General features: G+C 39.0%; 2 protein-coding genes across 4 annotated transcripts; both read left to right on the top strand.

Moving 5' to 3' along the window:
* The first annotated feature begins 2,704 nt into the window (after positions 1–2,704).
* On the top strand, positions 2,705–13,734 carry si:ch211-106k21.5 (leucine-rich repeat-containing protein 38). 2 transcript variants are annotated; one of them, XM_035944579.2, is made up of 3 exons: positions 2,705–2,943; positions 8,118–8,247; positions 8,324–13,734. In XM_035944579.2, exon 3 carries the CDS (start codon positions 8,326–8,328, stop codon positions 9,523–9,525), a length of 1,200 nt encoding a protein of 399 aa, XP_035800472.2. In that variant the 5' UTR covers positions 2,705–2,943; positions 8,118–8,247; positions 8,324–8,325; the 3' UTR covers positions 9,526–13,734. The 2 variants fall into 2 exon arrangements, with proteins under 2 accessions (XP_035800472.2, XP_054870622.1); XM_055014647.1 differs by lacking the exon at positions 2,705–2,943 and having other exon boundaries at positions 7,683–8,247.
* Positions 13,735–16,318: 2,584 nt separating this feature from the next.
* On the top strand, positions 16,319–25,438 carry best4 (bestrophin 4). Of its 2 annotated transcripts, none has more exons than XM_055014646.1 (10): positions 16,319–16,343; positions 18,612–18,779; positions 18,854–18,906; positions 19,035–19,268; positions 20,338–20,492; positions 20,592–20,669; positions 21,974–22,126; positions 23,951–24,031; positions 24,114–24,268; positions 25,114–25,438. In XM_055014646.1, the coding sequence occupies exons 2-10, from the start codon at positions 18,628–18,630 to the stop codon at positions 25,373–25,375; spliced, it is 1,323 nt and encodes a 440-aa protein (XP_054870621.1). In that variant the 5' UTR covers positions 16,319–16,343; positions 18,612–18,627; the 3' UTR covers positions 25,376–25,438. The 2 variants fall into 2 exon arrangements, with proteins under 2 accessions (XP_054870621.1, XP_023118315.1); XM_023262547.3 differs by having other exon boundaries at positions 18,854–18,954.
* Positions 25,439–26,462: the final 1,024 nt, after the last annotated feature.

Raw genomic sequence — 26,462 nt, 5'->3', positions numbered from 1 at the left:
GGCAACCACCTTGTAGCGAAGTGGTCACGTGACTATTGGACTTTTATTACACGTGGTTGAGAACAGGTTCCCATAAATTCCTTGTTTATTTACACTCTAATGTGATTAATATGTTAATAAACAAAACACGGATGTTCACTATTCACTGTTACAAACTCATTTAACGACATGATATTACACAAACATGCTCACTACGTCTACAGCACGGTGAAATTAGGCAGGACAACGACCTGGCCAAACTGCAGTAATGACAACATTTTATTATACTCATGGCCAAACAAACATAATATTACATTACAGAAACATTTGCTCATCCCTCCTGGCAACTCTCCCTCCAGTGCTGCAGTTTATTTGGCATCCTGCAGTTTGTGTTACAGTGCTATATTGCCCCCTGTTGTATGAAATTTATCTAAAATACATGAAAACTGCACTACCTACTGCTCCAAATGTTAAATCAGCAAACTCATTACATTATTTATAGGAAAGAAATATGTAACACTCAGGATTTTGAGATGACTGTATGTAGAGTGTTCGCTTTGCAACTCAGAAGTTGTCAGCTCTCACATAACGCCTAAAACTAAAGAATTATGTGAAGCCACAAAGGCAGCCATCTTGGCAAAAACTGAAGATCTTCAAGACAGCCGTTCATTACACCAAGGAAAAACAAGCCCAACATGGTTTTACCAAACTGCTAGCTGGTCAGGAAACGTCTTTCTACCCACCAGATGGTGGGTCCATCCGAGACTTCAATGACCAACCAGACAATGTTTACACTGATTTTGTAGCAATCCATCTCGTTATTGTCATTGAACAGTGTATAGACTGTAAAAATGCACGTGTCTTTTCTGTCTAAATAAAACTAATCTGTTTGTTTTTGCTATTAACACATTTCCTTTGAATTTTCTCAACTGTTCCCGTTATAAAATGCCGGAAAAGGACGTCTTCAGATTTCAATGTTCAGTTTAGTATGATATAAGATGAGGAGAAGTGGTAAATTTAAAGTTTTCAGATGTTAAATGTGACTCAGGCCGATTATGAAATGATTCTATGTCACTTATTTCAGCTTCTGCAATAGAGAGCAAGTAAATGATGAATTAACAGTGCCATCTTTTGGTGAAACATGAAAACAACAGTCTAGCAGCAGCTGAATTTTAGGACATTTATGAGGTTCATACTTGCATTACATTGAGGATTTGGTCTCAGGACAAGAGCATTTACACAACAGCTGCATGTTTCAGGATTTTGGATTATTACTACACCAAAGAACGGCGGCGGAGTTATGTATGTTTGTCTGTGAATCTGTCTGTCTGTCTGTCTGTTAGCAACATTATTCAAAAACGGACTAACGGACTTGGATAACATTTTCAGTGAAGGTCAGAAATGACACAAGGACCAAGTGGTTAGATTTTGGCAGTGATGCGGCTTATAGTCTGGATCCACGGATTTGTTAAGGCTTTCCTACTGCGAGAAAGCAGCTGGCACAGCATCACTGTAACCATGAGCTGCCTGCTGACCATCACATGATTGATGCTACTGCTGACTTATCAGGACTTATCCATCAGAAATGAAACAAGAAACAATTGATTAAATTGTGGGGGTTTTTACTCTCAAATTTGATGGGTAGGACGTAAAATGTCCTCCAGTTCTGGAATGAACCTTTAATTCTTTACTGTCTCGATGTTGCTGAGTATCCTAACTCCATTCAACACAATAAATTCCTTGTGTGTGTGAGCTCACTTGGCAATAAAGGCTTTCTGATTATTATGTAAAATTAAAGACAAAGGAGATAGTGATTGATTTCCAAAGGAAACCCTCATACACTCCACCGCTGAACATCCAGGGACTTGACATTGACAGAGTGAGGACCTACAAGTACCTGGGAGTTCACCTAAATAACAAACTGGACAGGACAGATCACACTGACTCTCTGTATAAGAAGGGTCAGTGTCATCTATACCTGCTGAGGAAACTCCCATCATTTGGTGTGAGCAGGTCACTGCTGAGGACCTTTTATGACACTGTGGTGGCATCCATGGTCTTCTATGCAGTGGTGTGCTGGGGAGGGGGATGCTCTGAGCGTGATAAGAACAGACTAAACAGACTGATAAAAAGAGCAGCTCAGTCTGTGGCTGATCCCTGGACTCCATGGAGGTGGTGGGAGAGAGGAGGGCTCTGGATAAACTGTCTTCCATCATCAGAAACTCCTCCCAGCCTCTGCATCAGACTGTGAACTCCTTAAGAAGCTCCTTCAGCAACAGACTGGTTCACCCTAGGTGTAAGAAGAAACGTTTCCACAGGTTGTTTACCCCAGCATCAGTCAGACTTTACAATGTCGCCGTATAACTGGTCTACCTCTGTTACTGCTGCACTTTTTCCCTTACATATACATACCACTTATATGCAATAACTGATACCTCATCCTCTTGTATATAGTCTTCTACATAGTATTTTTAAAAAATCATTTGTATATCATGTTATCTGCAATTTTTGTACTGTGTTTTTTTTCTTATTTATTCTTGCACTGCCTTTTTAATACTTTTTCTTTGGAGCTGCTGTAACGGTGAACTTTCCCCACTGTGGGATCAATAAAGTTTATCCTTATCCTTAAATGATAAAGATAAACGTCAGTCATCAATTGAGCCACCAGGCGGCGCTCCGTCCTCAACCAGCAGTTCAGTTAAACTTTCCTCTGAGTTCAGGAAGGATCAAATCTGTCGCCTTCAGTCGGACCAGTCGGCTTATAAACGCCCTTTAGCCAAACATCGAGTTGTGGAGGAACCTAATTAACACCCTAAAACCGAACCTGGAGGCTGGACTTCCACGTTCCTCCTGGACGGAGACACTCCCTCAGAGCCAGAGGAGGAGATCTTCAGCCGGCTGCTGGAGGATGCAGAGAGGAGAGAAGCTGCTGACGTCTGGATCCTCCATCAGAGACTCACACAGGTAGGAAAACACACCTGGATTACTGATTTATATCTGAAAACACGTGTTCAGTCATGTGTTTGGAACTTATTTATTCTTATTTACTATCACTGTTTTGGTTTTGCATTTTGCACATTTTCCAGTAATTAATGCTGTTATGGTGAGTTTTGTGCAGAGGTAATAGGTTCCAATATCTCCTATCATGCTCAGAAAACTTTAAAAGACAACAAGAGAATTAGATTTTTCTACATATTATTGATTGAATTAAACATCTCCAACTTTTCTTTGCTTTGAATGAGTGTATTTAAAATTACTGAGTAAAAATGAGCTGATTTAAGTAACAATTTTGGACATAAATCACCTTGAATGCCTTTAAAAAGTACCTAGAATGTGCTTTGTGCATCATCAGTGTTACCCAGATATTTTAAAGCTGCATGAAAGGAGAATGGAGGCCGTTACTTCAGAGGAAGCACCGCTGCCAGAGAGGATGTAGCGACTGACATTGTTAGCCAGTGAGATCATCTCATTCTCCAGGTTTAAATACCCAGTTTGGATGAAGCGCCTTCACCCTCAGAAGGAGCTGAGAGTCTGCAAACGTCCACCAGCGTTTGTGTGTCGAACTCCAAAGATCAGTGTTTGCACCGACATGAACGGACAGAAACCCCAAACAAGGCAGCAGCCGGTCGACTCTCACCTTTACAGTGTCGTTGTTGTTGTTGTTAACCTCCTGAGACGGGAGTTTGGCTCTTCAGGCTTAAAGTCGTCTGACCTGGTGACTCAGATGTTCAAGTAAACATTTGGACTACAGCATCCAAATCTAGTTAAATCATTACCTCCATGCAACCCACTACTTTTCCTTTTTCCTGTTCAGAGCGATGGAAGTTTGACTGTATCTGTCTGTTGATAACCATCAGTTAGAACAAAAATCTTTCATAGCAGCATGCAAATGATTCCAGAGTAAAGGATGATATAAAAACCACCAAACTACAGGAGCTCAGTTCACATGATGGAACCTTGAAGAGTTTGAGATTAAGAGAGAAGGAACAGGGTTATGTCTTTTATCAACTTTGCTTTCTTTCATTTTTCCTTTTCTTTTAGGATTTCTGAATAAATAGCTGCTTTACGATGACATTTCAACACGTCAAGTCATTTCTACGGTGCTTTGCTGACGTTTTAAGGACTTTTGATCTAAGCCAGATGTAGTTTTAAAGTCCGTCTTCGCTCAAAACTTTAAAATTAGACAGTCACTACTTAGAACTCACCAAATCTATCTAATCCAGTTTAGTAGCCCTCCTGGGTTTTCAAAAACCAAAAACACATCAGAACAATGAAGCAGGGTGAAACAACCTCTGGAGCTGTATTTTTTTGGATGCTGAAAAATACACCGATGTTTAACTTTGGTAAAACCTCTAAAGATTTAGCTGAAAATATTCAGTTTAGTCGTGGACAACACCTAAAGTCAGAAAACGTTAATAAATCCCCTAAAACAGACTTGGCTTTATCCCAACAAGCGATGAAACTGACCCTGAATGAGAAACAGTTAGCAGAAAAGGTTAGCCTGGATCTGGTTAGCCTGAACAGTTAGCCAGGCTCTGTTCAGAGGTAAAAAAATCACCTAACAACACCTCTATATTTAACACATTGAATCTCTGAACAAACCTCCAGCTGAGGGCGCACCAGGCACTTATACAGTACTTTCATTAAGTTTTACGGACTTTAGCTGTGAGCCAGAAGGCAAAGCTCTTGATTTACTTTTATTCCAACCTTCACATATAGTCTGGATAGTCAGTGAACGAATGAGGTTGTAGATGCAAGCTGCCAGAATTAGTTTCCTCCATGCACTGCAAAAACTCCAAATCTTACCAAGTCTTTTTGTCTGATTTTTAGTCAAATGTCTCATCCCACTTGATTTAAGATAAATTCACTTAACAAGAGACATTTCAGCAGATGGAGGGACTTGGTTTAAGACAATGCATCTTAAATATCTTGTTAAGTCAAACAATCTTGAAAATATCTTGTTTTGAGTTGAATTTTACAAGAAAACTCAAAATAAGTTTAACCCTCATGTTGTTCTTCAAGTCAAAATTGACCCGTTTTAAAGTTTGAAAATGTGGGAAAATACATATTTTCACAATGAAACTTCTGATGTCCACATTTTCAACATTTTTGGGAAATCTTTGAACATTTTTTGGTGGGAAAAAAGAAATGTCATATTATTATACCAATTATGACTCACATGACTACTTGTATTGAAAGTTGTTGCTCGAAGTGATGAAATCCTGCAGTTCTCTTCAGTTTTAATGACTTTCAGCTCATTGTTTTGCTTTCAGACCAGCAAATTTACTGTTTTTGCTCACCTTGACCATTAAAAATCTCAGAAACCCGACTTTGCACTGCCCGTTCAGCACCAACAACAACCATAAAGTTAGCTACGAGCTGGTGAACACAGTGGATATCTCATCTCAGGAATTTGTAGAGACCAAAACAGAGCTCAAAGAAGAACGATATTTGATGTTATATTCACCAGACATCCAGAAACATGACTCTAAATGAATGTTTCTGTGTGTCTGCTGGAAAACATATTTAGCAAATCAATCAATACATCAATGAAATCAGCTAGAGACCCAATAGAACCAGTAAACCAGCCTGTACTAGTTTACTGCAGATGTATCCATCAGTTAATATCTAACAAGAGAATGTAGTTCAGGAATCCAAAGTAGCCCTTAGAGAGTACTGACAAGTTGACCTTTCAACAGTAAAACACCCAGTATGTGTCTCATCACTACTCCTAAATCAACTAATTTAACAGGTCTGTATCAAGGTGTTTTGTTAAGATCTTATGCCAGTGTGACATTTCTAAGATTATTAGTGTCCCAATTACTTGTTTCTGCTGCAGAAAATCAGTTTTCAGCAGCTTTAGGTGAGAATTTATCCAACTTATTGCTGTCATGCTCAGTGTCAAAGTGTCAGTTCTCTCTTTGAATCCAGACTCACCCCTGTAGCGTATACATCCTCCTTCATCTCATCCTCCCTTCTACACATTCTAGATGTATTAGGTCATCTGTACAAGCTGCAGATATCAGCTCCAGGCAGATTATTTCTCTCCACTGACACTCACTTCCTGTGTTTGTTCCAGAGCCTCTCGCTGCTCTGCTCATATTTTAGGCTGAGAATCCATCTCTGCCTTTTAATTTACAGAATTTACAGGATAGCTCTTGATTTGGGGCTCTTTAACGGGAGTTAAAGCTGAGAAAGTAAAGCTGAGTGTGTGTTTTTATATATATATATATATATATATATATATATATATATATATATATATATATATATATATATATATATATATATATATATATATATTTGTGAATCCTAATCTGCAATACGGTTACTTTAGAATAACGGTGGCAAACACGGTAAGCACTGTACATCCAAAAAAGCAAGTGCATTTAACTCTTATGACATTAAAAACCCAAAAACTTAATTCCAGAAAAGCAAATATGATTCTTTATGATCATAAAAGTTGGTTATCATTAACTAATATGATGCGTTTGCTGTCAGTAACTGAATCCATTCCCTGTATTCAGCTCTAATTGACTTTTTCAGTTAGACAACAACACTTGCAGCTGAGATACAACCTGTTAGGGCAAGAGCAGTTACCTATTCAGTGATCTTGGGTAGAATCTCTGGATTTTCAAAGTTTGTCACCTGTTGATTGTTAGTTGTGTTGTGATTTGTTGGGACTAGCGATTGTATATTTGAATATTCTCTGTCTGAAGTCAGTTTATTACGACTCTGGCTCCCGTTACGGAGGGTGAAGTGAGGTTTCTTTGTGATTAATGGAGTCTCCGTGACCCCGTCAGGCTCTAGCTGACAGCGGTGGTCCTGCCTAAACCCTCCTCTGGTGAAGAATCGGCCCTGTTGTTGGGGAGTTAGCACATTCCTGCCTCAGAGCAGCTTTCAGGCCTATTGTGGAGGATGAAACAAACAGTCTCTGTCATCCTGCCTGCTTCTCATTTGGAAAAGACGGGCCTCATTTATGTTGACCACATGTGCGTTTGTGTTCACGCTGCGTCACAGAACACGCGTGTTTTAGGAAGTGACCAGCAATTAGAGTTTCCTAAACGTTGTCATGTCACGGTCTCCTGAGCAGACACACGGCAGCAACCAACCCTGAGTTTAAAATAGTCCAGAGAGGTGGAATTACAGTGAAGTTAAACATCCTCAGACTCATTTAGGTTGTTTTTCTGCCGTTTCTGCTTTGATGTTGTTTGTTGCAGTTAACCCTCCTGTTGTCTTCATTTACAGGCACCAAAAAATATTGTTTCCTTGTCTGAAAAAAATCCAAAAATTCTGCAAAAAAAATCCCCAAATTTCTGAAAATTTGCAAAACCTTCAGGAAGAAAATTCCAAGAATTCCTTAAAAGTTTACCTTAAAAATATTATTGTAAAAAATTCCCCAAATTTGGCAAGAAAATTCTTGTAAATATTTTCAAAAAATCAGTAAATATCTTCCAAAAAAATCCAAAAAATATCTAAATTGATTACAGATATATCAGTGAAACTTATATTTTCTTAAAGAATATTCACAAAAAAATCAACCAAAATCCAGCGAAATTTGCTGGGGATTAATAAAAAAAAAAAATAAATAAAACTTTGAAGGCAAACTTTTAATGAATTATTGGAATTTTCTTCCTGAAGGTTTTGCAAATTTTCAGAAATTTGGGGAATTTTTTGGCGGATTTTTTTGTATTTTTTTCAGACAAGGAAACAATATTTTTTTGCTGCCCGTAAATGAGGACAACAGGAGGGTTAAACTTCTACTTTTTTCTGTGATTCTACTTTATATTATTTGCAATATAACAAACAGGGAAAATCTATAAAATAACAATTACCATTAGAAACTGTTCAAAGAAAGTTCATTTTTATTATCCTTGTGTCGATTCAAATACATCTTTAGTCAATTATTTAGATTCTTCCAGAAAAAAAAGTAGAATTGCTTCTGAAATAATCAACACCAAGTATGCAGGACCTTGTTCAAAGTGCAGATTTATTGATTTATTTGGTTAAAAGTGCATCAGCCCAGATTTGAGGGGTCTAAAGTCTGCATCTTAGATCCAGCTGAAACCTGTACTAGTGTTTGTTCATCTGTCAGTTTACAGCTCACAGTCACAGAAGCATCTGTTTTCTCTTCACAGCCAAACACTGCTGATCCCAGTGGTCCGGTCGCCATGCCAACTGCTGCGATCCTCACGGTAACCAGGAGTCCTCGGAGGAGCTGAGGTGTATTTACGTCCTTGGTAGTACAGAGGATCCAATAGGAGGCAGGTAGGAAGAGGAAGAAGACACTGTTGTAGTAAAATATGCAGCGATGAAGTCACATTTACTGTCTTTCCTGTCTCAGAGATGCTCGTCTGGTGGATTCTCCTGCTTGTTTCCATGTCTCTGGTGACGGATGGACTTGTTGCTGGATGTGTTTGTCCAGCTGCCACCGTTTTGTCCCAGTTTCCCTCCAAGGTTCCTGCTGATGTCTGTTGCCTGAACTTCTCCGGCTCTGCCTTCAGCCATGTGCGCTGGTCTGTGTTTACCAATGAAACCAGCGTGGAGACTCTGGACCTCTCCAACTGTAACATCAGCTCCGTCGACAGAAACCACAAAGAGACGTCCTCACTGCAGAAAGTTTTACTGGGTCAGAATAGATTAACTGAGCTGCCCAGAGAGTTTCTGGCCAACCAGACCGGCCTGGTGGAGGTGGATCTGAGCCGGAATCTGCTGGAGGAGCTTCCTGAAGGCTTCCTCCAGGACTCTGAAGGCCTCCAGAAGCTGAACCTGCAGGGGAACCGGCTGCGCTTCCTCCCTGGTTCTATCCTGCAGAAGCCCAGACTCCAGAGGCTGGAGCTAGATGGGAACTACTGGGATTGTTCCTGTTTGCTACTGGGAGGCCTGGAGGCGGGCGAGAAGGCCAACAGGACCACCAGGCTGCAGGATCTGGTGGAGAACCTGACCTGCTCCTCTCCCAGACACCTGGCCGGCAGGACCGTGTGGTCGGTGAGGCTCAGCGACGTTTGCCGCCCGGCCGGCCTCACGGCGCTCTTCATCATCCTCCCCCTCCTCATCCTCTCCGCCTTGCTGCTCTGCTGGTGCTGTGGGAGGAAGAGGAAGAAGAAAGAAGCTCCCGTGTTCAACATCTCGAAGAAAAGGGCTCCCAGCTCCAGCTGCAACGGACAGAAACATCCCCGCAACAAGCAGCAGCCGTCGGTTACTGAGCCGAGCAAAGACAAAGAGGGAGTCCTGAAGAACCAGCTGCTGCTTCATCCGGCCTCCACCCTGCTGGGCAGCACCAGGGACATCTATGAAGAAGTGGAGATCAAACTGGGATCAGTGGAGTCTCTTCCCAGAGTCTCCTCACGCTGTTCCAGCTCCCAGGAGCCCGACGGGGCCAGTAAGACGGAGCTGGACACCGTCAGCGTGACGGAAGTGATGAAAGACTCAGCAGACAGAGAGAAAGCTTACATGACTCAGTCCACCGAGTACTACAGCCTGGTACCGGGGATGGAACTGGAGGACTCGGACCACGGAGACTACGAGAACGTCCACCTGTCGTGACCTGTCGTCATCTCAGAGGAATGGTTCAACAGTTTGGGAATTCTGTTTTTGTTTTATTGGCGAGAAATCAATAGCACTCGTGTAAAACCATCATGATGACTGAGGAAGTCTTAAAACTCTCTTCCAGAGAAGCTGCAGGTTTCTGTCTTTGTGTTTTTGTCTGTACACAAGAACCCCACAGTCCTGTTTGATTCAGCCATTGATCTGCTTTAATGTAACCCTCCTGTTGTCCTCATTTACGGGCACCAAAAAATATTGTTTCTTTGTCTGAAAAAAAATTCAGCAAAAAAATTCCCCAAATTTCTAAAAATTTCCAAAACCTTCAGGAAGAAAATTCCAATAATTCAGTAAAAGTTTCCCTTAAAAAAATTTATTTTTAAAAAATCCCTCAAATTTGGCAAGAAAATTCTTGTAAATATTTTCAAAAAATGAGTAAAAATCTTCCCAAAAAATCCTAAAAATATCTAAAATGGTGTCATATATATCAGTAAAACTTCTAATATTTTCTTTAAGAACATTCACATAAAAATCAACCAAAATCCAGCGAAATTCACTGGATTTTGGTTGATTTTTTTGTGTGAATGTTCTTGAAGGAACATTAACATTTCTTTTTTCCACCAAAAAATGTTCAAAGATTTCCCAAAAATGTTGAAAATGTGGACATGAGAAGTTTCACTGTGAAAATATATTTTTTTCCCGCATTTTCAAACTTTAAAACAGGTCAATTTTGACCTGTAGGACGACATGAGGGTTAAATGTTATAAACACAGTAGAATGGTGGGGTTTTTGTACTTCGGCTACGATTGCTTCCTTTTTACACAGAAATATTTGCTGTCATGAAGAGTTTTTTGGTGTCCAGAAGCCAGAGGGATGTTAGTCAAGCTTGGGATAAAGAGGAACAGATAGCTAGATTCTGCATTAGGACTAAAGCTAACACAGAAAAAGTAAAAAATCAAACAGATTTTTTTTTTATACATTACAATACGATTTTAGTGGACATTATAGTTTTTATTTTCCTTTTTTGTAATTGATAACTGGTGAGAATCTTTATTTAGGATATCCATACCAGCCAAACAACAGTTAAATATCTCTGATTCAGTTTGGACCAGTCAAAATAACAGATATCCCAAATATCATTGAGACTAGTCTGAATTGTGCATGATGCAGACGTGGGTTTTTCTTTTGGATATTGGCCCAGTGAAGCATCTGAACAGTGTTAGCAGATGTTATGGTGACTACTGTGGGTGATAAGATTGTTAGAAAATGCCGTGAAATTAGAAGAACTAATCAGCGAAGAGTTTGTGGAGAACGAGAGATTTGATCATCAAAGATTTGTGGTGGAAACTTAGTAGAACTTCAGCTTCAGGCTGCTTTGACTTGGTGACAAACGGCTGTCATCTGCAGATGCAGTTCCAGCACCATAGTTTGTTTGAAAAGCACGTTGCTCCTGCCTTTATTAACACTTGCTGTAGCTCATTTTATAAGTACAGAAACCTTCAGTGTTGTTTCACCAAATTAAAATTCTAATTCAAGGTATCTGTAATGACATTCTGCATATCTGCAATATGCATCCAGTCTAGCTTTTACATGGTGAAGTGGATCACAAAAGGCAGAACATTAACGTGAATATTGGCCTTTGGGTGCGTCGGTAGAAGTCGTGACCCTTCGTTTTCTAAAAGGTCAGCACTGTTATGATGACTTGCTTTTGACGAATAGCATGACTTAGTGTGTCTAAATTCACAAAATGTTGGCTGATTTTTAACCTTGGACCAAGCCAGGCTACCGGTTCCCATTTCTTCTTATCTTTATGCTAAGCTAACCTCCTCTTGGCTCCAGCTGCGTATTTAAAGTACAACCATGAGACCTCTATCAGTCTATTTCTGGGCAGAAAACGACAAAGTGCATTTCCCAAAATGTCCAAAATGTTGTTTTTGTGCACCAAAGAGAGACAGTTTGAAAACGCAGGTTATCTCCTGACAGACGGTGCTGCCTGACCTCTGTAGCATCCCAATGTAAGAGGAAGTGATTCAATCCGAGGCTTTTCCTTCGGGACCTGAGGAACGCAGTGAGGGTTTGAAAGGGAAGCCAGCTTTTCTCTCTCTGGAAAAAAAAAGCAAAAACACAAACACATTTGTTCTATTTAATGCTGAACAAAAGACAGGACATATTTTTAATTGATATGAAGTGATGCAGGTCTTTGTATGTCCATTTCTTTACCTCACCCATGTGTAATTGTTAAAAGCATTCCAGTCGGACTTGTTGCTCATTACGCTGCATTCACAATGTTTCCTAATGAAGCTGCACAACCAGAAATATAGGTGCTGAACAGTGACTAATCCCACCGCAATGCTCACACTTAATTCAAAGTGAAATGTGGAATGTACTGCTCCGATGAGAAGTCTAAATCTGTCATTGATTGTTTATGAAGGATGAAAACACCAAAATGTGCACATCGGTTGGAAAGTGCCGGGTCTAAATGCTGGTTTAAGATAAAAATCTCAGTAAAACGGGAGAGGAGACCTGCACAAAAGACAACGCTGTCATTGTAAAGGCGCAGACACTCGATTGTTATCTAAGATGTGGAAAACAGACGGACGAATCACACCCACACTGCTGGCTTCCAGAGCTAATTGGTTTGTGAGAGACGAGGGTGCAGCGAAGGGTGTGGAGCTTCCTGGAATTGAAAAAACTGAGGTGTATTTTCCAGACGGGTTTCTCACAGATTTCCCACCGCAGCTTTATTTATCAACAATGTAAGGATCACTGCTTTCCAAATGCCACAAGCTCCTCAGCCAAAAGACAAACAAACAAATGTGTGAATGTTGCATTTTGTACAGAAAAATGGCTTTTAGTTGTAAATATGGTATTTTTTGGTTAATTTTAGCAACCGGGGGGAAAGAATACTCCAGAATTGTTGTTTCTATTCCTTCCATTCCTTATAATGGCCTTACTGTAATGGTTCACAAAATCAGACTGGTATTTCCTTATTTCTGTTTGATTTTCTAGGTCTTGCTGGCTGAAATGACAACTTCCTGGCAGATATTATTTGAGTGGCAGCCAGCAAATTATGTTGTCTTTGGTGAAAACACATCAACAAATGATTTTTTAATGTTTCCTGCTGTTGTTTTAACCTTCCTGTTGTCTTCATTTACAGGCACCAAAAAATATTGTTTCCTTGTCTGAAAAAACTCCAAAAATTCTGCAAAAAAATTCCCCAAATTTCAGAAAATTTGCAAAACCCTCGGGAAGAAAATTCCAATAATTCCTTAAAAGTTTCCCTTAAAGGTTATAAATTAGGCAAGAAAGTTCTTGTAAATATTTTCCAAAAAATGAGTAAAGATCTTCCAAAACAATCCTAAAAATATCTAAAGTGATTCCATATATATCAGTAAAACTTCTAATATTTTCTTTAAGAACATTCACATAAAAATCAACCAAAATCCAGTGAAAAAATGTTGAAAATGTGGACATCAGAAGTTTCACTGTGAATTTTTTTTTTCCCCACATTTTCAAACTTTAAAACGGGTCAATTTTGACGAGGAAGGTTTTTACTCATTTTTTGAAAATATTTCCAAGAATTTTCTTGCCAAATTTGGGGGATCTTTTAAAAATAAAACTTTTAAGGAATTATTGGAATTTTCTTCCTGAAAGTTTTGCAAATTTTCAGAAATTTGGGGATTTTTTTGCTGAATTTTTGGATTTTTTCAGACAAGGAAACAATATTCTTTGGTGCCCATAAATGAGGACAACAGGAAGGTTAAAACCTTACACATTGCGGCTATTTAAAAACCTTCTTCAGTCTTTATTAGACTCTGTGTATTTCTATTCGACCACTTTTCGGCCAACAAAATAGGAAGTTCAGTCTCCTTGAAGTTCAAAAACGGGTTTGAAGCAGCATTTAGACATTCATGTTGGAAAATAAACTTCACCAAAAGAACACCAACTGAACAAGATGCAAAAATTATAAACATTCATGACTACTTTTATTTGGGTAAAATTGGGTCATGTGAACTGTTTGATGGCACAGTTTCTTCCTCTAAATGCTAAAAACTACATTATTAATGATTCTTTGGCAACTAAATGGTAATACTGACATCATATACAATAAAAGCACTGATTTTTGTCCTGATGTTTAAACTGGATGCACTACTTTGATTGTTTTGTATGCAAAAGATTGTTGTAAAGAAAATAAACCCTTTTTGAAACAGATTTCTGCTTTATTATGGTGATTAGTAACCCCATAAACTGGTGATAGAGGACAGAAAAACCTGAACTCTATCATTAGTATCGTTGAGAACTTGTTCCAGATCTTTCCATTCAGGCTTTTTTCTCAGTGGCCTCTGGGTTCTTTTCTGCCCCGACAATGACCCAGGTCTGCCCCAGCTACCTGAAATCCCACTTCTTTGTTGAGCTCTGATTTCAGCCACCGTGGGAAGTTGTAATTACAGCATTGGGTTACTGAAACGATGAGCTGCTTTCTCAGAGGTCTTAGATCAGGAAATGACTGGGCTGCTCGTGCTAATCTGGGAGGACGTTTCATCTGGATGGACCAAGGTCACAGAGAAGCCTTTGTCTATAAATATGACATCTGAGCAATAATAGAAAAAAACAGGTACTATAGAAAATGCTATGTACCTTTTAACTTTAAGAGGAAATAATCCTAAAAAGTGTGTTACAGGCTGCTAATCTGTGCTTTTATAGATAAAAAAGGATCATAAATGAACAAACCGACACACTATTTAGTATGTCAGGTGTTCTTTTTACTGTTTTCTGTCAATAGAAGGATCTTTGGGTGTGTTTATGACAAAAATACAGACAGCGAGGCCTCAGGGCCGAAGCTGGGAGCACAACAGGAGCGCCATCTAGCGTCTGGAATTGAAATTAGCTTTAACCCTCCTGTTGTCTTCATTTATGAGCACCAAAAATATTGTTTCCTTGTCTGAAAAAAATCCAAAAATTAAGCAAAAAAAAATCCCCAAATTTCTGAAAATTTGCAAAACCTTCAGGAAGAAAATTCCAATAATTCCTTAAAAGTTTTATTTTTTTTTAAAAATCCCCCAAACTTGGCAAGAAAATTCTTGTAAATATTTTCAAAAAATGAGTAAAAATCTTCCAAAAAAAATCCTAAAATTATTAATTAATATAATTATTTTAACATTTCTTTTTTTCCACCAAAAAATGTTCAAAGATTTCCCAAAAATGTTGAAAATGTGAACATCATAAGTTTCACTGTGAAAATATGTTTTTTCCACATTTTCAAACTTTAAACCGGGTCACTTTTGACCCGCAGGACGACACAAGAGTTAAATAAATGCACATTGAGGATAATTCACTGTGACAAATACATAAATCTAAGGGTAATAAATTTATTACAGGCTACAGGTGCAAACAGTGTGAGAATAGGGAAGTTCTGGGTGATTTCTGAGCTCTGATGGAGGAAACATGATCCCATAAATATCCAGTCAGAGGACAGCAAACAGGAGCACAGAAAGAAGAGTCTGATTTACAGTAGACGGCCGAAACCATGTGAAAAACAAACAGGAGAACCAAAGACAAAGACCGAGAGACGGCAAGGATGGACCTGATGTTTGGACTGCTGACATGCAGTCACAGTCAGTATAAATATGTACAACTATATAAATAACTCTGAAAGCTTCTGCTGTGCATCAGTCTGTGTGTTTTATTAGAGTTACTGTGGCGAGGCAGCAGATCCACTCAGAAAACAGGTCCAAAGTACCTTAAAGCTTTACTTAGCATCTCTAAGCTACATTTTAATACCACAGTATTGCTTTTTATCCCACAAATAAAAACTTTATTTCACCAGAAGTAACACAAACAGCATAAAGAACAGAATTATGAAACATATAATACAGGTTTACGGCTAATTAGACACATATACAGTGAATAATCAGGATTCACGAAGCAAAACAGATCAAAACACCATAAAAATGCATCTGAAACCCTATTCATTCCATTTTTAATCTAAAATGAAAAACATAAAGTCATAAAACAGATAAAAGTGTTGATCACAGTACATTGAAATATTACAGATAATATAAAAGCTTGTAAAGAAATGAATTCCAGAGTCCTACTCCTCAGCAGAGATCTATACAATCAACTAGCAGATTGAAAGAAAATTAATTTGAATTTTTCCTAACATGATTTGAACTGCTGTGTGTAATTAGAAATCTTTGCAGGTTAGTTTATGTAAATATGATATATAAATATGCTCCCTAATTTATATATATGTAAATGTATGTTGAGTTTTTTTTCATCTTTACTTGTGAAACAGTTTGAAATGACAGTTTTTGAGAGAAATAAATTACATTATTATTGAGTTTTTTGAGGAAAACTCCTCTGAAATGTGAGTTTTTTGATGTATTTCTACAGCTTTCTTATGTGGTAATAAAGTGCATATTTAGTGTTTTGTGTGACATGTGACGCATAGTTTTAAATATTTTCTGCTATTTTGTAGAAAAAAATGAGAGATAAAAAGATAGTTTAAATTCTACAAGCCTGCATCAGCAGTAATCATTTTCTATCAGCTGTATAACATTCAGTACTTACTGACACCGTGTTTTATTGGCCCAGTGTTTTATCGATGATGTCACAAATCAGCTGATCAATGAAGTTTTCATCTGAAGGAGGAAACAGTTTGTTTTCAGTCTTTATCCGTGAGTGTGTTTCTGTCTGCAGGTTCCCAGGTAATAAATTTAAGATGTTAATTTATGACAGAACAGAAAGGTTTAAATTGAGGCTCAGAGGAAGAACTTTCCTTCTCTGGACGACAGATTTCACCTCGGATCCAACCCTCACAGGTAAGACATTTATTTATGGTTTATTATGCACTGCAAAAAAAATAAATAAAAATAGTAAAATAAAAACTGCATTTAATAAATTTTAATCTGGCAGCAAATCTTTGTAAAATGCTGGTATTTTTGCTAATTTAACCTTCGTGTCGTCCTGCGGGTCAAAATTGATCCGTTTTAAAGTTTGAAAATTTGGGGGGGAAAAAATATATTTTAGATTATATTTTTTTTTTTTTTTTTGTTTTTTTTTTTGTCTGCATTTGTTCTCATTGTTTAACTCCACAAAAGGGGAGTCAACATTTTATGAGATTGATGCATATTTTAGTGTTGCAGCCAAATATTTTAATATTTAGTGCATGTGTGTGACCATCACCGGCCCTCCCTGAAAGCTAAGCAGATATTCTTTATTAGAATTCCCTATTATGAGCCAGGGAGGGCAGTGCTACACCTCAGTGATGTGTGGGGGAAACAAAGACTGGACAGGACGAACAGGACGAACAGGATGAACAGGGATAGAAAATAACAGGCGTTGCTATTGCAATTAAAGATTGTAAGGTGGTGTGTTATGCCCAACTACTAATTGCCCATCAATAAAAAAAAAAATAAATAAATAAATAAAAATTTGAAAAAAGAAAAGAAAACCAAACCAACACAAAAGAAAAAGAGATTCAATAATAAATGAACAAATGGTACTGAGCACCATAATTGTGGGTGTCTTGATAGTATAGAATAGAATAGAATAGGCCAGAAAAGGATACTAGTGCGAGAGAGAATGAGTTTAGGGTAGAGACTGGAGAAATTCTCAGCACATTCTGGCGGGACCCATCAATCGCTGAAATGGGACTCGGCAGTAGCTGGCAAGACCTGATCAAACATGCAAGTGTGAAGAACCCCGAAGCCCAGAACAGCAGTCACGGCAAGGCAGGGCCAAGTCAACAGGGCATCCCTCCCCCCGGGCCGTAGGAGCCACAGGGCGGCACCCCCAGAGAGCCACCGGGGCCACCGTGAACGACGCGAACCCGGAGAACAAGAGGGAGCAGCTACTGACACCCCCTGCGCGCCCAGACCGACCCAGGTGGCCCGGGGCACGAGGACCCACCCGCCACCCAAACCCTAACCCCGCCCACCCCAGTCCCCACCAAACCCCCCACCCCACCACCCGACCCGCCCACCCCCACCCCCCCTCCCCCCCCCCAAGGGGGCCAACGGCCCCACACAGCCAGGAAGCCAGACACAGGGGCCGAGCGGCCCACCGAAGGGATGGCAACCAGCCCATCACAAGGCAGGCCGCCACCGGGAGCCGGCCAGAGGAAATCGGAGCCGGGACCCGATGTGAGTCCAGAGGGTAAAAATGGACAGTGTGGTGGGGCCCGGCGATGCCGACAGGGAGGCACCCCGCATACCCCCCGCACCAGGCCCCAGGTGAGCGCAGTACACCCAGGGCCCCCACTCCCCGCAATGCGCCCTGACAACCCACCAGGACAGAGTCACCACATGCCACCGGCCCGCAGTACAGCCACAGCGCCCACCAGGACGGCCAATCCAGCCCCCGCAGCCCACCAAGAGCCATCGCACCTGCCCGGACCCGTCGGGCACGCAGGAGAACCCCCCCCGACCACAGCCCCCAGGTCCCGGGGACCCCCCAGCCACAGCAACACGGATGATGGTCCACCCCCGCCACACCATAGCTATAAGGGGGCCGGGTCCCACCAGTGAGGCCATATTAGTGAGATCCCCCCATTACTCCCTGTTAATATGTCTCCCGATCCCAGACTGGAGACATTATCCCTGCACCGTGATAGTGTAACCCTGAGTGTCATGTGGTGCATTAAAAGATTGCATTAAAGATTATATTTATTTATAAGTGAATATTATATGTATATATAAGGGACATTTTTAAGGAATTATTGGAATTTTCTTCCTGAAGGTTTTACAAATTTTCAGAAATTTGGGGAATTTTTTTGCTGAATTTTTATTTTTTTCAGACAAGGAAACAATATTTTTGATGCCTGTAAATGAGGACAACAGGAGGGTTAAATACAGTAGAACTGTGCTGTCAAACACTATTTACTATTTATAAAAAACACAGATTTCCGATGTGAACATCATGCACAGTTTTGACTCGTGTTTCTGGTCTACCAGCAAAAATTCAGTTTTGTTTCTGTGCTTTTACCAGATATTACCTGTAATTTAGCAGGAAACATCTGTAATACCACTCATTTTTACAGTGTTGTTAATTCATCACACAATACACCAGTTATTGTTGGTATTTTTCAGGGTTTTCTGCCTAAACATGACCGTTTCTTACACCCTGGAGGTGGCCAACGCCAGGTTTTGTGGTTTCTCCAGACTCCTGTTCAGGTGGAGAGGAAGCATCTACAGGCTGCTGTATAAGGAGTTCCTGGTGTTCTCTGCTGTTTATCTGTTTTTCAGCGTGTTTTACAGGTAAAGTCACAGATTTCATCCTTTCATTCAGCCCTTTGCTGCAGAATCCTTGAAGTTTTGCGATGTTTTTGCAGGTTTCTTCTCTCTCCGAGGCAGCAGGATCTGTTTGAGCGAGTGGCTCTTTACTGTGATAAGTTCACAAACACCACCTTCATCCCTGTCCTGTTTGTTCTCGGTAAGACTGAACGAACAGACTCTATCTGACAAAAGTCTAATCTGAAGATCAATCCCTTGTTTGATCTGTTTCTGCTGCAGGTTTCTACGTGACCCTGGCCTTCAACCGGTGGTGGGGTCAGTACACCAGCTTCCCGCTGCCAGACAACCTAATGATGGTGGTTTCTGGAAACGTCCACGGAGCCGACGATAGAGGACGTCTGCTGCGACGGACGCTCATGAGATACGCAAACTTATCCTCCGTCCTCATCCTGAGGTCCATCAGCACCAGAGTCCACAGGAGATTCCCAACCATGGAGCATGTTGTGGAGGCTGGTAGGAACGTGTCGGGATATTTACCCGGATTCTACTTTTAATTATTTTTTAATCTTTATTTGGCATTTATTTAACTAAGTTAGTCCCATTGAGATCAGAGATCTCCTTTACAAGGGAGACCTAGCCAAGACGGCAGCAGCAAAGTCGCATTAAAAACAGTAAATAATAGATAAAATTAACAACATTAAAACTTGCTCACACAGACCAGGTAGACTGTAAAGATTTCACCAGAACTTTAAACTCATTTGGTGGAACAAGGGCTTGAAGTTCAAGTTCAGATTGTAATTTATTCCAAGCATCAAGTGCAGAAAACCTACATGCTTTCTTTCTGAGTTCAGATCGTACTTTGGGGACGACAAACTGCAGAGAATCCATAGATCAGAGATTGTGACTTCCATGTTTCCTTGTTAAAAGACAAGACAAATAGGAAGGAACAACGCCCAGAATGGTTCTGTAAATAAACACCAATGGCTGAGACGTCTGGCACTTAAAGATGTCCAGTTAACTTTAGAATAGAACACAGTGGTGGTTAAGGAGAGCACATCTGATAATGAATCTCAGCTCCGCATGGTTCACACTGTCCAGCATGCTCAGACAACTAGCAGAAGCCTTCATATACAACACATCTCCATAGTCAATAACAGGCAAAAAAGTTGTTTCCACCAATTTCTGTTTTAGACAAAAGGAAAAGCAAGGCTTGTTTCTGTAAAAAAAAAAAAAAAAAAAAAAATCCTAATAAGAGTTTTTTTTGCTTTTTTTTAACCATATACTGGATGTGCTTCTTAAAAGACAAATGGTCATCAATTAAAAATCCTAGATATTTAAAAGTAGATACCAACTTCATTTGTTGACCATTTCTTGTAAAAAATAATTTCCAGACAATGCTGATCTGGCAGTTTTTGAGGTAGTAAAGAGCATACATGAAGACAACAGGAGGACAGGAAGAAACAGCTGCAGCCTGCTAACCTTATAGACTTATACTCTTACAGCTCTCTGCTCTTTAAAGATGATGTTTTATATTACCGTTAGTTAATATTGGGTCACGTCAGTGTGTGTCATGCGTGTGCAGGATTCATGACGGTCCACGAGCTGAAAAAGTTCGAGTCTCTGCACTCTGACTTCAACAAATACTGGATTCCTTTAACCTGGTTTTCAAACTTGGCGTCCAGAGCGAGAGAGGAGGGACGAGTGAGGGACGACGTCGCTCTGAGGCTGCTGATGGATGTACGAGGTTCATATTCTATCCAGAATAACACCATATAGATCACATAGCACCCTGATGTGTGTCTGGACTGTGTTTCTCACTGATCTTCTGTGTTTCAGGAGCTGAATAACTACAGAGCAAAGTGCAGCTTGTTGTTCCACTACGACTGGATCAGCATCCCTCTGGTCTACACTCAGGTACCAGCAGGAATGTCTATTTACTCCACTACTACACTGGAAAAAATGCCCCTCTCAATCCAAGAAAAAATAACTTATTTCAAGGAACTTTTACCTTGAAATCACTGAAAAAATCTGCCAATAGAACAAGTGAAAAATGTCTTGGTAAGATTTCTTGAAAGAAGATATGATATTTAGAATCTTGAGATCTTAAAATTAGCTGGAAAACTTATTTTCAGCTCTATTTTACCAGGATTGTCAAGCTTAGGTGTCTTAAAATAAACCAGACATGCTAAAAAAATAGCAGTTGTTCACTCAAAAATAGATTTTTGCTTTCATGTAACCTCCCAATTTCAGATGTAATAACCCACTTGTTGTCCTTATTTACGGGCACCAAAAAATATTGTTTCCTTGTCTGAAAAAAAAAATCAAAAAATCAGCAAAAAAAATCCCCAAATTTCTGAAAATTTGCAAAACCTTCAGGAAGAAAATTCCAATAATTCCTTAAAAGATTCCCTAAAAAGTTTCATTTTAAAAAATTTCCCCAAATTTAGCAAGAAAATTCTTGTAATAAAAAATGAGTTAAAATCTTCCAAAAAAAATCCTAAAAATATCTGAAGTGATTCCATACATATCAGTAAAACTTCTAATATTTTCTTCAAGAACATTCATAAAAAAATCAACCAAAATCCAGTGAATTTCGCTGGATTTTGGTTGATTTTTATGTGAATGTTCTTAAGAAACATTTTTTACATTTTTTTCCACCAAAAAATGTTCAAAGATTTCCCAAAAATGTTGAAAATGTGGACATAAAACATGTTTTTTTCCAAATTTCAAACTTTAAAATGGGTCAATTTGATCCGCAGGACGACACCAGGATTAAGGACATTTTACTCACTGTACTTTATTACCCATTTAATCTTTATTTCAGCGTTTCCTCCACTCCTACACCTGTACATTGTACTTGTATACCTTTATACCTGCATCCAGACAGGATTCTTCTATCATGTTCTGCAGATCTAATAGTCATATGTTACGTGTCTCTATTCAGCGTTTTGTTTCCTGTTTATTGATCCTGGACATTATTGGTTGTGTTGTGTGTAAATCATATGAGAATCAATTTGAATCAGTGCACTTCCTCCATCAGGGAGGAGTTTTACAGATAAAAACTAAAAAATCTATTTTAACGTCACCTGAAGCTGTATATCTCCTCTGTCTTCAGTCTTTGTCTGAAATAAAGTCATTCTGAACCACTTTTAGAGTAAATAAATGCACTAAATTCCCTTTACGACTGCCTCTCTCCATCTGATTGTCTACCTGTTCAGGTGGTAACTGTCGCAGTTTACTCCTACTTTGCCTTCTGTGTTATCGGACGACAATTCCTGAACCCTGAGAAAGGATACGTGGACCACCAGCTGGACATGTACGTTCCTGTTTTCACTCTGCTGCAGTTCTTCTTCTACGTCGGCTGGCTCAAGGTAGCATTTCATATTCAAATTTTAGGCTGCATTAATCAGAATCCGTCTAAATCATAGACAGTGTAATAAGTCTATGGTCTTAATGCCGAGTAGGTTTTCACTGACTTGTTTTATATATACAGAATTGGTACCACTCAAGGTGACCAATTCTTTTGGTCTTTTTAACTGGCTATATGTCTCCAGTTTGCATTTTGATATGACAGCTGTTGCAGACTCACAGCTAAATATCTGTTATCACTGGTTTAATGGATACAATGAAAGGGTCTGAGCCAAAAGTCGAATATGACAGGATTATTCCTCATTATGAAAGAATAAGAAGTGCCACACGCCACACATCATCTGTGTTCAGGAGCGGATTTAGAGAAAAATTAATAGGGTGGCAGATACATTTTAGGGGGTTGCATATTTGCATATATATATATATATATATATATATGTGTGTGTGTGTGTGTGTGTGTGTGTGTGTGTGTGTGTGTGTGTGTGTGTGTGTGTGTGTGTGTGTGTGTGTGTGTGTATGTGTGTGTGTATATGTATATGTGTGTATATGATCTATGCTTATGTTCAGCCTGCCACAATGATTACATTATTAATTCATCTAGAACAGAGTCAGAGTCCAGATAATTTTATTTATTGTCTTAGATTTGTGGTTTTATTTTTTGATGCTCTTTATTTGAGACATTTCTTACAATAATTCTATAATTTCAATATTTGGATATTCCTAAGAATTAAGGATCTACTTATCTTAAAATTAAAAGACTAACTACATCAGATAATAATTTGTCCAAAAAGCTAATTATTGTGACAGGTGTACCTCTTACTCAGATATATTATACTAAAGCAATATTTATAGCAGCTGGACCAGCTGGACCAGAGATAGTCTCTGATTTACCTTTCGCTGTCTGAGCTCTGCATGCCTTCATTTCTTTCTCTCTCTCTGAACTCTTCCTCCTCCATCTCCTCTCTGGGATGCTCTTCCTCCTCTGGTTCCCTTCCTCTTCATTCTTTACTGTCTCCTACAAGAATCACACGTTTTTTCCTTTGATAATTTTCATTATTAACTATGATACAATCTGATGTGTACAATTTAAACCTTTAAAGAGATACTTAACATGTAAATGTTTTTTCAGCTGTAAACTAAATGATATGACTGTGCTATGATGAAACACATCAATGTTGGTGTTATTATGACCTTGACACCAAAATTATAAAAACCAGCATTAAACAAGCAGGATGTAGTTTTCAAACAGTACATGAAAACCTGGTGTGACTGGGGGTTTGATTACACTTTAATGTCATGTTAAGTCTTAGTGAATGTGTGATTTCTTTTGACTTACAGTCTGTTGTCAGAACCACAGGTTGTAATTATCAACAAAAAAAAGGAGAAAAACTTCCACAGACGATCCCCCACCATCCTTCTGTGGCTGTTCTATAACATTAGCTAGCTACAGAAGTAAAATTAGCAAGGCCCAGACTCACTGGAAACCGTGGCTCGTCTCGCAAGCAAACACTTTATGTGAATTTAGACACTATTAGCATTTAATACATTGTGAACAGTTATATTAGCATGTAGTCTAACCCAGTCTAACTAGTATCTTACTGTCACACCGAAGTCCAGCTGTCATCCACATGAGTGAGGTCTAAGATCAGCCCCCTCAGCGGGGCGTGTCGGCTCGTATCTGTAGCAGCATAGACTGTACAGGACGTGACGTCAACATGGTGCATTCAAAGCACTCGGACATCGGAGTTAAATATATTTGCAAGTCTTTTATTGTGAAAAGTGCATTTTAAAGACAGTTTCTGAGTGATTCTTATGACTTCCTGCAGGTTGGAGAACTGATCATTAATCCATTCGGTGAAGACGATGACGACTTTGAAACCAACCAGCTGATCGACAGAAACATTCAGGTTTAACCCTCAAAGCTTCACTCAGAAACCCCAGAAACACCTCAAATAAAGATAAATAACATTAATTAGTGTGTCCCTGCAGGTGTCCATGCTGGCGGTGGACAACATGTACCAGAACCTGGCTCCGGTTGTGAAGGACAAACACTGGAAGCAGAGACACTTTTCAGTCCCGTACACTCTGTCCACGGCAGCAGAGAGTCTCAGACCGACTTTCAAAGGATCCACCTTCGATATGAGGTAAGATGAGAACGTCCACTCAGAGGTAAACTAGATGAGAACGTCCACTCAGAAGTAAACTAGATGAGAACGTCCACTCAGAAGTAAACTAGATGAGAACGTCCACTCAGAGGTAAACTAGATGGGAACGTTCACTCAGAGGTAAACTAGATGAGAACGTCCACTCAGAGGTAAACTAGATGAGAACGTCCAGTCAGAGGTAAACTAGATGAGAACGTCCAGTCAGAGGTAAACTAGATGAGAACGTTCACTCAGAGGTAAACTAGATGAGAACGTCCACTCAGAGGTAAACTAGATGAGAACGTCCAGTCAGAGGTAAACTAGATGAGAACGTCCAGTCAGAGGTAAACTAGATGAGAACGTTCACTCAGAGGTAAACTAGATGAGAACGTCCACTCAGAGGTAAACTAGATGAGAACGTCCAGTCAGAGGTAAACTAGATGAGAACGTCCAGTCAGAGGTAAACTAGATGAGAACGTCCACTCAGAGGTAAACTAGATGAGAACGTCCACTCAGAGGTAAACTAGCTCCAGAGAAATTTGCTGGATTTTGGTTGATTTTTATGTGAATGTTCTTAAGAAGCATTTTTAACATTTCTTTTTTCCACCAAAAGATGTTCAGAGATTTCCCAAAAATGTTGAAAATGTGGACATCAAGTGTTTCACTGTGACAATATATATTTTTTCCACATTTTCAAACTTTAAAACGGGTGAATTTTGACCCGCAGGACGACGCAAGGGTTAATGCAGGACCATCGGTTGTAACAGAGATTTTAATTGTTAATTAAATTATTAATTGTATCACATCGACTAGTTTGAACTTGCATTGTCTCCTGTCTTTTCCAGGATGAGTGCTGAAGATCTGGAGATCCACCGTCCTGCAGACGCTGCTGGAGATAAACAGTATTTTCCTCTTCAGACCAACAGGATCAACGGCGTCCTGCAGAGAGACGAAGGTTTCCTACGAGGGGGGAGTCTTCCTTCCCTGATCGAAGTCTTATCTCACCAAAGAGACGAAGACGAGGCCGATGAAGGCGACAGAGACACCAACGATCACAGAGAGCAAGAACAAGCGCTGATTGAACACGATAATTATCCAGACTTCTGATGAGGTCTTCTCAGCCTTCACCGTTTCAGATAAACTTGTACAATAAATCTTTGTCACATTGAAGTCTTGACTCATGTAAACAAGAAGCAGGAGGCAGAATGTTGCTATGGAGTGTTTTAATCTTTATGTGCTCACAACAATCTAATGACAGTTCATCATTTATTAACCCTTGTGTCGTCCTGTGGGTCTAAATGACCTGTTTTAAAGTTTGAAAATGTGGGAAAAAAATATATTTTCACAGTGAAACTTCTGATGTCCACATTTTCAACATTTTTGGGAAATCTTTGAACATTTTTTTGGTGAAAAAAAAGAAATGTTAAAAATATTTCTGAAGAACATTCACAAATAAATCAACCAAAATCCAACGAATTTCTACTGAACTACAGTACTAAATGCTGGAAATGCATTATTATTATTATTATTATTATTATTATTAATGATAATAACTACTGAACTACAGTACAAAATGCTGGAAACAGATTATTATTATTACTATTATTATTAACTACTGAATTAAAGTACTAAATACTTGTAGCACGTTGTTGTTGTAATTATTATTATTAACTACTGAACTACAGTACTAAATACTGGTAGCACGTTGCTGTTGTAATTATTATTATTAACTACTGAACTACAGTACTAAATACTGGTAACACATTATTGTTATTATTATTATTATTATTATTATTATTATTATTATTATTATTATTATTATTATTATTATTATTATTATTATTATTATTATTATTATTATTATTATTATCAAGAAGCTAAACAATTAAACGCTTTCTAAACAAAAAACACATTTTTAAACTAAATATTGTATTTATAATGCAGAGGAAATCTGGAATTTTGCATATTTTTATTTAAATCTTGCAGCATGACGTGCTATGAACCCACGTGGTCTGCCTTCACAATAAAAGAGCATAAAACAAAAGTCGTTTATATTATTTACACAATTCACGTAATTAATAAAATCATAAAACACAGGGCACTTGTGTGCAATCAAGTCAGAAAAAATATTTTAATGTTTTAAATATGCAAATTCTGGCAGACAAAACTTTATTTTGAAAATGAAATCGACGGA

This window comes from Amphiprion ocellaris, chromosome 10 (genome assembly GCF_022539595.1).
Source record: "Amphiprion ocellaris isolate individual 3 ecotype Okinawa chromosome 10, ASM2253959v1, whole genome shotgun sequence".
NCBI classification, from domain to species: domain Eukaryota; kingdom Metazoa; phylum Chordata; class Actinopteri; family Pomacentridae; genus Amphiprion; species Amphiprion ocellaris.
This window is presented reverse-complemented; position numbering and strand designations above follow the sequence as displayed.

Bases quoted from the DNA above. Each gene is read 5' to 3' on its own strand.
- si:ch211-106k21.5 (XM_035944579.2), top strand. From the start codon at position 8,326: ATGCTCGTCTGGTGGATTCTCCTGCTTGTTTCCATGTCTCTGGTGACG.
- best4 (XM_023262547.3), top strand. From the start codon at position 18,628: ATGACCGTTTCTTACACCCTGGAGGTGGCCAACGCCAGGTTTTGTGGT. The intron at 18,955-19,034 runs GTAAGACTGAAC...TTTCTGCTGCAG, and splicing joins CCCTGTCCTGTTTGTTCTCG to GTTTCTACGTGACCCTGGCC. The intron at 19,269-20,337 runs GTAGGAACGTGT...ATGCGTGTGCAG, and splicing joins GGAGCATGTTGTGGAGGCTG to GATTCATGACGGTCCACGAG.